We start from the raw sequence: 12,014 nt of genomic DNA, 5'->3' as shown, positions 1-12,014 counted from the left end.
ATATATATATATATATATATATATATATATATATATATATATATATATATATATATATATAATTATTAATATGATTGCTATTATTTATGTATTTATTATAATTATTTTATTATTTATGTCTTTCTTTAGTATTGTGTTGTTAAAATGTATTTTGAGATTAATAGTTAAAATGTAATAAAAAGATGGAATAAAAAAAGAAATAATAGTTTTATTATGAATAATTGTAATTGATAGTTAATCACTGGTGATGTTTAAATAGGTTTATTTGATGAATATAATGTTCAAAATAACAATAACAGCATTTACTTTTGGGAAAACAAACAAATAAACAAATAAATAAATTTCTCAACTGATATTTAACAGAGCAAGGACATTTTCACAGTATTTCTGATAATATTTTTTTTCAATTGTTTTATTTTGGCTAGAATTAAATATTTTTTTACATTTTTACAACCATTTTATTGTCAATATTATTAACCCCTTAAGCATTTCTTTTTTTAAATATTATGTACTGTCATCATGGCAAAGATAAAAGAAATAATTTATTAAAATTTATTAAAATATTTGGTTTAGAAATGTGTTGAAATAATCTTCTAGAGTCGAGTCCTGAAAAACTGATAATAATACACTGATAATATTAATACATTTTTAATAATAATAATAATAATAATAATAATAATACAATCAATAATACATTGAGCAGCAGAATATCACAGTAAATATGATTTCTGAATGATCATATGACACTAAAGACTGAAACTACATTGGATAAAGAAAACGGTTAGTTTAAATGATGATAATATTTGTATAGCTTTTGCAAATACAGCTTTGGTAGGCACAGGTTTCTTTTAAAAGCATTTGAAAAACTTACTGACTGATTTATTTGACAAGCAGTGTACGTTTCCATGTGTCGTTGGTTTTTATTTTTGTGTGTGTGTGTGTGTGTTCTGTGCGTGTCGTGTTGTGCTTTGTTGTAGAAACACACCCCGAGTTCAAATGCTAACGAGTAAGAGCACTTCTTTTTTCTTTATTGTTGGGTTTTATGTAAAGTTGCTCACATGCTCTCAGGTATGGCGGCTTTGAATGGCGGGCTGGGCAGCACAGGTCTGAGTAACGGTTCGGCCGGGCCTATGGACGCTCTCACACAGGCCTACTCAGGGATCCAACAGTATGCGGCTGCCGCCCTGCCCACCCTCTACAGCCAGTCCCTACTGCAGCAACAGAGTGCTGCAGGCAGCCAGAAAGAGGGTATGACACACACACAGACGCAGATGTAAACTAGTTTTACAAAAATCTAAATTTACTCTCCTTTTACTCAACCTCAAGGGGTACTTTCTTCTTTTGAACACAAAAGAAGATATTTTGAAGAATAATGGTAGAGATTGAGATCCATAGTTGGAAAATATGGATCAATGGCTTGTGGAAATTAATGTCTTCTTCAAAATTTGTTCTTTGTGTTTAAACAGTTTTGGAAGTGGATGATGAGTAAATTATATGCAATATAAAACACATATAAAAATGCAAATTATATTTTGACTATCAGAAGGGTATTTTTTTTCCAGCAATGTTAACTATTTAGTTTAAAATTCAAGTTGTCTTTATTTTATGTATTAATTATAATAATTGGTTTTATATATTATTATATTCCTATATTATAAATCGAAAGTGCTTAACCCTCCCAAAACACACATGAACCAATTAATTAGGACCTGAACAATACTTGATAATTACAGGCAGGTGTGTTTGATATGGGTTGGAAAGTATATAATAAGCAAACTATTGTGATTTATAAATATCCAAATATATAAAATGTAAACCATTTAAAAATCACAGAGGCAATGAATAAAAACATTCTGTACACATTTGTTATCATATTATGACACGTGACATGTAATTATTTAATGGTTTGTGATTCTAAAGTATATTAGACAGTAATATTTTAAAGTGTTGTCCTTATAAAGTTTTATAAGAATTATAAAATATGGTTTAAAAAATTCATTGAAAACCTGTGTTGTTTTGTAAAAGTAAACATTTAGTTAGAAATTCATATTACATAGATGTAAATTAATTATAAAATTCATACATATAGCTCATTTATGTCGCACAGCAGATCTGGAAAAATATACATGACAAAAATGTAAAAAAACAAAGTAATTTTGCGCTTCAAGTGTGCAGTTGATTAAGCATTTATATTTATATACAGTCAAAGTCAGAATTATTAGCTCCCCTTTGAATTTTGTTTCCTTTTTGAAATATTTCCTAAATGATGAAATGATGTTTAACAGAGCAAGGACATTTTCACAGTATGTCTGATAATATTTTTTTCTTCTGGAAAAAGTCTTATTCGTTTTAATTTGGCTAGAATAAAATCAGTGTTTGATTTAAAAAAAAAAAAAAAAAAAAATATATATATATATATATATATATATATATATATATATATATATATATATATATATATATATATATATATATATAAGACACAATTATTAGCCTCTTTTAAGCTATATTATTTTCAATAGTCTAATTTATTGTCATCATGGCAAAAATAAACTAAGGGGGGGGGGGGGCATTGTGGGCTAATAATTCTGACAATATACATAAATACTTTAACTAATAGTGAATTATGAATATGATATGCATAACCAGAATTTATTGCATTTTTTGTACAATTCCTTTTGTAATATTATAAGGATAAATAAATCAACAACAGCATAATAAATTGTAATCTTATCAGTTTCAAATTTTGTTTACTATTACTGCGTCTATTTGCTGTTAAACTATGTAGAAGATTTGTAAATGCAGCAGCACGGTTGTGGCTTCTTTGTTAAATGTGCATGCTCTGTTTGTGTGGAGCAGGACCTGAAGGAGCCAACCTGTTCATCTACCACCTGCCACAGGAGTTTGGGGACCAGGACATCCTACAGATGTTCATGCCTTTCGGAAACGTGGTGTCTGCCAAAGTCTTTATCGACAAACAGACCAATCTGAGCAAGTGCTTTGGTATGAACTGACAGACAGTCACAGAGGAGACACCGCAGGCATTTTTAAAAGGATAGTTCACCCTAAAACAAAAATGTCAAATCACTATCCACTTCTTTCCAAACATGTATGGACTTCTCTATTATGTTATGGACAGGAAAGAAGATATTTTGAAGAATGCTGGAAACTGCCAGCTATTTTCTCTATCTGGATTGTAATTGTTTCTCAAGGGGATATAAGGGATATTTGCCATTTAAAACTGGTAGAATAGCTGTTTGAATCCAGAATGTTTGTGGGATTTTTTCTTTTTCTTCTCACGACCCAAGAGAAAAACACTGGCCGAATTACCTACTTTTTTTGGACAAACAGCATGGTCCTGTGGTGATTTAATTGTAATCCAAATCCACGTCTAATTGAAATCAACCCAAAAAACTTGTTTTGTAAAGCCTTTTTGGTCATTGTGAGCAGTTATACTTCTGTGTTCTGTCCCTGTCTGCAGTGGAGTTTCTACAGTATCTTCCACTTTTTTCTTTGTTATTGTTTTAAGTTGTAATGCCTGCAATGCGACTGTAGAAATAGCTCAGGCTTACAAGCATTCAGGGAAAAAAGAAGTTGACAACTTTAATTACAAAATAAAAACAAAACTAAGGAAAAAAAATCTGGAGCTCATTCGTGGGACTCTAGACTTGTTAAACACCCACATGGTGGGACTTGTGAAGCTGCGCATTTATGGATTTGCTCTTTAATGATCGGACTTTTAGCAGAGAAAATCAAACCACATTGAACTGAACTTCAACTCTGAAAACTAGACTGACACAGTTTCACTTTACTACCACTGTGTTAAGCTGCTTTGACACAATCTACATTGTAAAAGCACTATAGAAATAAAGATAAATTGAATTGAAATGAACGTCTCTCACCTCCACTCACATTCGTCACTGCTACCCAGCTGACCAATCACAGATCTTCCACTCCATGTCGTCCCAATGTGTTTTTACATTTTTCAAGAACATTCTTCAAAATATGTTCTTTTATGTTTAACAGAGGAAAAAACAGATTTAGGTTTTTTGGGGTGAACTATCCACAATCATTTTTATTCATAAATGTCTACTAACTATCTAAATGGCAGAAAAAATAGATATAAATCATTTTAGTTATTAAATTCAATGTTTTAGTGAACCCTTTCAGGAAAATCTACATGGACTGCATGTTAAAATCATAAGTGAAACATACATGAAACGTGGTTTTGAAACATGACATGATTATGTTTTACATGAGTATGTTACAAAACCACACATTCCATCTATGTTTTGCTTGTAATTTTAACACATGAAGCTCGTGAGACACTTGTGTTTTTTCTATAAGAGATGCATTGTCTAAAACAGGGATGTCAAACTCAATTCCTGGAGGGCCGCAGCCCTGCACAGTTTAGTTCCAACCCTAATTAAACACAACTAATCAAACTAATTGATTCCTTCAGGCTTGTTTGAACCCTACAGGTAAGTGTGTTGGAGCAGGGTTTGAACTAAGTTTTTAGTTCTAAGTTTTAGAGTTTGACATCCCTGGTCTAAAACATTGGTTTCAGTAAACCATTATTTTAATAATCAAAACCATTAAAGAATAAATAACTAGCTGACAAGATTTAAAAAAAAAAAAAAAAAAAAACAATTATTAGGTTTTTAATCATAGCAAATATTGTGTAAAGATTAAAGTAATGACAATAACAACAATGGATTTTACATGAACAAAATCTACTAAGATTTGAAAGATATTTAAGCCTTTTTTAAATGCACAATAGGTTCATTTTCATTTATATTTTCACTAGTGCATAACTTAGACTTTTTTATCTGACTCAGTGTAAACTGCAGATAACCTGAATAAAAATGTAAGCATTTTAACTGTCAATATTTTATATTTTTTATCATCAAACTGATAAATGTTTTATTGTATATGTAACTAATTTTACCCGTCATAAATCTAGTGGGTAAATCATAGTGGGTAACTTCTCAACTTGGGAACCGACTACACAATCTTATGGCAATTCATACAGTGTAAAATATTATATGATCAATTAGTCATGACAGAATTTAGGTCTTAAGGTCATTATAACATATTAAACTGAGTTAATCATGTTTTAACTTAATTTTATAAGTCACAAGCTGTTTTAAGTCGGTTTAACATAATATAAGTTCAATGAACTCAAGTTTAATTTGATTTAGCTTTCAAATTTAAAGCAGGTAGGATTTATTTACAGTGTAACTTTTTGATTTAGTGGCTAATTTGTATGAATTTTTATAATCTCATTCATACATTTTAGTACAATAAGCTAATCCCCCATGATGGTTTGGTTGTAGTATGGAGGTATTCTTTCTTAAAATACATAAAAAAAAGTTATATTTCCTTGTGAGATCGGGCTAAAACCACCGTTGCTCTAAAATAAGAAGAATTTGTAATTTGCTCTCAAACCTGATCAAAATCTGTCTTGTCTTTCCTCTACCACAGGTTTCGTCAGTTATGACAATCCAGTGTCTGCGCAGGCCGCCATTCAGGCGATGAACGGCTTTCAGATCGGCATGAAGCGTCTCAAAGTCCAACTTAAGCGCTCGAAGAACGACAGCAAACCGTACTGATCTTAGCACTAGGGCCTCTCTCATGTTACACTGCTAGGGTAAGTCCCCACTGCTGCCACGGTCACCAAACTGGGACTCCAAGGGGAGGGGGTGCACGAGGGGGGAGTTTCACCCTTTGACCACCAGAGGGAGCCACTCTCCCAAAACCGTCTTTTCAGCTTTTTCAATTAATAACAGTATTATTATTATTATTTGGTCTCTTTTTTTTCTCCTCCACATGAACGCTTCCATTTTCCGCCATTTATTATTATTTTATTTGTATGACTTGCGATGAATGAACAGCTATTATTGGTCAATTTTTTGATTCCGTTTAAGTCATGTGTAAACATTTTTTTTTTTAAAGTAAATATTTATACAATGGCTATTTCATTCTATGATGAAAACAACAGCAGAAAGTAACGATGTATAAAGTATTATTTGTTTCTCTTTGTGAACCTGAGGCTTGTAAGGACAAGTAGAGAAGGTTCCGATATGATTAAAGCACCAATATGCACATTAACCTTTGCCCTTTGGCCTCTGGTGTCGGTTCAGGGCTTTGCTGCTCCTTCGAACCCTTGGCCCACTGGCACTAGAGAGGAAAGGGTTAAACCCGCTGTGGCCTCTCTGTAGTCAACGGCAACAACTGCCTAAACAGCTTCCTCAACAAATACTTGCCGTCAAATGTTCAGTGATTTTATTAATTTGTTTTTTAGATTTTTTTTTAAATTCATTTTCTGTCAGTATGTTTATTTTCGTTTGTGTTTGTTTGTTTGTTTATTTGTTTTTGAAGAACAAAAAAAAATAGTCCGAATTTATGCGTCAGATAATTGTGGTCTTTGTCCAACAGAATTTGTGTAGAGCATTAAAAAAACAAACATTTTGATCTGTCGATGGTTTAAAAAGAATAAAGCATTCTAGGTTCTATGTGGAGGGATGGGGGACTGAAAACTTGATATTTATCGAAAGAAAAAAAAAACTTAAATTACAGAAAGCCACAGGCCTGTAAATTTTATTTGTAAAAAAAATGCAGTTCTATTTTTATACAAAATTTCTACTGCCTCTGAAGTAAAGGACTTTATTTATTATCTTTTAAGTTATTGGGTTTGGAAAGTCGTGCTCTCTCTATCCTGAGCCTCGTCCGGTAGTCTTCTTAAACCACACCATCCGCTGTGTGACACGTACAAAACCCCCTCGTTTTCTTTCTTTCTTTCTCTCTCTCTCGCCTTCCCTCTTGCCATTTCCCACAATCCCATCCATCACGTCCCCATCATACCTGTCTCTTCCTCTTCTCTCTCTCTCTCTTTCGTCATACGTAGTGTAAATCTCTCTCTTTTTTACGTTTCATTGCGTATTGTTTGGTTTTTGTTCGTTCACTCCAAAAAAAAAAAAAAACTGAATAGTTTCTCCCAAACGGCGATCCATCTGCGGCCTCGGATTGGGGTTCAGACCGGGATGGATACTTTTGGGTGTGTGTCTGTACTGAGGAGATGGAATGTGTGTTTGTTCTTGTAAATGTGTGAGCGAGTGCCTCATTTACGTGTTGCCAATCTATTAGAATTCTGTGTATTATTCGAAAAAAAAAAAAATCAAATGCTAATGTGATGTTGGTGAAACGCTGGTTAATAGCGCTGCTGCTGTTGTTTGTTTGTTTTGTATGTTTGTATGTTTGTTTGTTTGTTGTTCTCATGGTTTAATGATGTTAGTTGTGTGCCGGAGCTGTGTGTGTAACTCTCCTCTCCCGTTTTCTTCCCTAGAACTCATCTCCATGACTCTATGCTCATCGTTTGCCTAGCATGTCTACGTGGCGTACAAAAAAAAAACGTCTCATCGTCCCGTCATTGTTTCTGATGTCTTTCTGAGTTCTCCTGCTCATAATCTGGTCTCCTTTTAACTGATCTTTGTACTTTGATCTTAGCCTGATCTTTTTTGGAGAAAAAAAAAAATCGCATGTGACCTCATTTTGAGCTTTGTTTTATTCCTGTTTTTCTTTGGTTTTGCTTTGTTTTAACTGGTGAGGGAGGGAGGGAAAGAAGGAAGGGAGGAAAGACTAAAGAAAAAAAAATACAATAATAATAATGTGAAAACGCTGCATTCACACTCTAGAGACAGAGTATATTTACTAACATAACCAGAGCATCATTTTAAGAAAATAGAAAAAAAAGAAGAAAAAAAATTCCTGTGGCAAAACATTTATGAGTATTTTCGTTCATTATTTTTCCGTTTGTTTTTATTTGTCCGATTGTTTTGTTTCTCTCTCTCTTTATGTTGTTTTTTGTTTCATTCATTTAACGTAAACTTGAACGTTCAATACAGGGATTGGCGTCGGGACTTACTGTTGGCAAACACTCTTAATTTGAGGCCTGCCGTAAGAAACCGGCGTCGGTTTCTAAACGAATAGACTACTTCCACGCAGTTTTAATAAAAAAAGAAAAAAAAAAGCTGTCTGATCGATATTAGAATCTCTCAGAGCTTGCTCGTGGTTTTTACATTTTTCAGGCAGTGTAAAGTTTTTTGATAAGGCCATTTTAAGTGGCTTGATTTCTCATTAAAGTCTATATAAAACCACTTTTTTCTAGAGTAGTAAAGGTATTAAAAAAAACACACACACATACACACACACACAAGATTGCCCTGTTTGGGGGGAAATGCTACCTACGTGTCACACCTTTTGCTGAACTGACTTACAGTTAGACAATCCGTGGTTTAAATGCACATGAAATGACCTATATTTTATACTGTTTAAATGTATAGAGGAAAAAAAAAACAGAGTTTGTGTAACCCGCGGTCCCGTCGGTGCTTTTCGTGGATAAAGTCGTGGTTTCATCAAGTCTAACAGTCTTATTTGTCTCATGTTTTTAAAGAGAAGACTAAAAATCAATTTACTTGAACAATAGACAAAGCCTTTCATAAGTACAATTACTACTAATTTTGTTTGTTTTTTTGGGTTTGTTTACTTTTATTCTCGTTTTTTGTTTAGTTTTTGTTTGTTTGTTTATTTGTTTGTTTGTTCTTTTAAATAGGAGTCCCTCTTTGCTAAATTTCTTGTTGGGTAATTAGCTATATAAAAATCCTTAAAAGTTACAGTGTCGGCTTGTGAAGCATCTATGTCATTCTATTATTTTATTTCTATTGTGGGAAACAATATTTAGATGTGTTATGTTGTTCAGCAAAATGTGATTTTTTTTTCTTATAAAGAAAAAAAACAAGATGAGTGGAATTTAGTGCCAAATTCTGACGGTACATCCTGCCTACAGCTTCAGTGTTTTACTTGTGAAATTATTTGATAACATGGGTATTTTATTACGTAAGTGTTTTGTATGGAACCCTCATATTTAAAGATATAGATTTTAAAAAAAAGGTTGTTAACTTGCTCTTCTGTGGTCTTGTTGCCTGAAAATGTTCATGTTTTTTGCTTTTTCTTTCTTTCTTTTCTTTATTTGTAAAGATGTAAAAAGTGCCCATGTGTCATAATCGCTCTCACAAGCACACACGCACACACACACACACATACATTCACAGGTAAGCACACATATGCACGCATACACACACCTGTGCTAAAGGTTGACCTCACAACCCTCTTTTCTTTGACGGTGTGTGTATGTGAGCCCCTGAGATTGAGTCTCAGCAGTTCTCCTTATGAACACACACACACACATATACACGTAGATCCAATTACACCACAGGGGGCCCAAAATTGACAGAAATTACCATGTGATGGGAGAAAATATTGACGTATTTCTGTGAATTGTAATTTTTGACCATCGTGACAGCCTCGTCGTTACACAAATAATCATTACAGTTCAGTTAAAAACGTCTCCGTGTAGTCTTGCTTTTTTTGCTGCCTTTATCAGGACAATTTTACGTTCGTAGGACAACCAAATCTCGTCCTGAAGCCAAAGTAGTTCAGTGTGATCCACGGTTTGCAATAGCGCCTGTAGCACTTTGCTGTAAACGTTTACACATCGTTCAAACGGCCCATAAAACAAAAATAATATTGTTTACAAACGTAGTTTACAGGCAGCCCCCGTCAGACCAGTTTACTTCACTCTATAGCACTATTTTATACCCAAGCTCTGCCGTTGCCTTAACACTTTGATCAGTATTAATGGGCTGGAATTCATTGCTGCACATTTCAAATGTGTGCCAAGGGTGTCTGGATGTGTGTGAATACAGGTGTGTGTCTTCGTTGTGATTGGTTGTTTGTCGTCCTTGTTGTTTCAAAACCTAAGCCAAATCTAAATCTGCCAAACTGTGTGCCGGTTAAAAACGTAAGGGACTCCTTCGTGAAACTAGAACAAATTTCTATATATTGTTCGCCAAGTAAAAAGTACATTTTCGTATGAATCAATTATTTCCTGTAAAATCATTCTTAGATGACAGAATTTATTACTAGATATTGTGCAGAAAAATATTCTTCCTTAAATTGTTTGTAAAACAACTTGTACAAAAAGTTCTATGTAAACCGGACTTGTATAAATTGTATACAGTTGTTCTATGTAAATTTTTAAGCACAATCAGAATATTTATAACATCCTTCTTTCTGAAATTTCCAAACATGTGAATTTGTTTGTGAAAACCATACCGTTGTGTTCAAGTAAAATTTGAGCACATAAAATGTTCTTAAATGTTTTCCTCCTCAAATTATTGGCCCTAAACAGAATGTATTTCTGTATAAATGGTTTGTAAAACCAGCCTTGCGCAAATTTGTTTTATGTTCGTACGTACATTTTTTGAACACAAACAGAACAATTCATTTATATTTTCTTAATCATCGCGTGAATTACAACCTGTGTCTATTCGAATGTAAATTGCCATGCACATGAATTTGAGTAAACTATCTGGAAAAACAAGCAGGACATATTTACGTCAAATTTGTCTTGTGTGAATAATTCTAAATACGCAAAAAGATTCTGGATTTTTTTTTTTCAATGTTAAACGCAGAACACATTTCTATATAAATCATTGATAAAACCACCAATTTTATAAATCTTCACAGTAAGAAATGTTGGGTTCTACCCAGTTCCTTAATTTTGTCCCAACACAAATCGATTAAGGTAATCAACTTAGTTTTTATAAATTTAAGTGGATTGAATATAAAACAGTTAAGTTGTTCCAAAAAAAAAAAAAACTTAAGAATTGTGGTAAGTAGTTTGAACCAAAAACCTGATTTTTTGAGTGTTGCGTAAAATATATACAACAATTTGAAGTATTTTTTTTCCCGCTCAAGGAGAAAAGTTGATGTATTATGTGTTTGTAAATTACCTAAAATGCAAGCTATGACAATTCTAATGAAATCGTGGCACATATGCAGAAAGACCTTCTGTAAATTGCACATAAACAATATATTTTATTTGTATTATGTTCTGAAACTAAACTGTTACGTTTTTTTACATTGTATGTATGAATGGTTTAAAGAAAGGTTTATATAAACATTTGTTCTGATTGAGTTTCACGAATGAGTCCCAAATAATGAAAATAAATTTCCCCTTAATGAGTGCATTTCGCATTGGGAAGTTAAAGTCAGTCGGTTTAAGATATGCTGTTCTTTTTTGCCAAATTGTAAGACCACTAGCACAAACATAAAAGCACACTAGCACCGGACAGTATTAATACTGAAGAATCTTTTCGCTTACCCAGTAAGGTAGTATTTCCATCCTAAAATGTTCAAAAGAAAGTGAGGAATTATAATCAAGCAAAAAAAAAAAAAAAAAAAATGTCAAAAACATCTTCGATTGACCTCATATCCTCAATATCACTGCGGTTCGGCTTATACCTCAGCTCGGGGCTTCTCAGATATTGACATTCTGCTTCGCTCAGCACATTTAATCACAATCAACTTAAGACAAACAGGGTAAAGCTTTCACAATTTGACATACACATATATTCGTTGGATGTTTAGCAAAGCACAAAGTCGCAGGAGCTCTCGCTGAGACTCTTCACTCAGGGGTTTTCCGCACCACACGCATCTGAGATCTGTTTGTTGTTTCTTTTGTTTCTTTCTTACTTTCTTTCTTTCTCTTAAGTGCTATTTAACAAGTGTATTTTAAAGGACAAAAAAAAGATGTGTAGTTTCTTTGCATTTTGGCTTATGTCAAGTTTTTTGGAAATGTATGTGTTTTATCTAACGTGCCGTAACAAAAGCTTGTCGTCTGTAGATTAATATCATTTTGTTTGATTCTAAAAAGATTTAAATAGTTTTAAGTATTGTCTTGAGAAAAGCCAAAGTCAATGCATTTCAGTGGATTATGTAAGCGTGATACATGTTTGTTTGACAACACTTTGGAAATCTGTCATTGGATGGGAATTTAAAAAGTACAAAAAAAGCAGGCTTTCCTATTTCTATCACTGATTGTACTTATGCCTTTTGTACCAGTGGAACTTTTTATACTGGCAATTAAAGGAAAAAAAAAAAAAAAAAAAAAA

General features: G+C 32.9%; 1 protein-coding gene across 51 annotated transcripts in view; it reads left to right on the top strand.

Moving 5' to 3' along the window:
* The window catches only part of celf2 (cugbp, Elav-like family member 2), a 430,922-nt gene extending 418,908 nt beyond the window's left edge, over positions 1-12,014 (top strand). For 29 of the 51 annotated variants that reach the window (XM_073945704.1, XM_073945681.1, XM_073945676.1 and 26 more), the window contains 4 exons: positions 1,069-1,248; positions 2,860-3,003; positions 5,485-5,650; positions 7,346-12,014. In XM_073945704.1, the coding sequence (XP_073801805.1) occupies positions 1,069-1,248; positions 2,860-3,003; positions 5,485-5,612 (452 nt within the window). In that variant the 3' untranslated portion in view covers positions 5,613-5,650; positions 7,346-12,014. 51 annotated transcript variants of the gene reach the window in all.

The sequence above is a fragment of the Danio rerio genome, chromosome 4, assembly GCF_049306965.1.
Source record: "Danio rerio strain Tuebingen ecotype United States chromosome 4, GRCz12tu, whole genome shotgun sequence".
NCBI lineage: Eukaryota > Metazoa > Chordata > Actinopteri > Cypriniformes > Danionidae > Danio > Danio rerio.
This window is presented reverse-complemented; position numbering and strand designations above follow the sequence as displayed.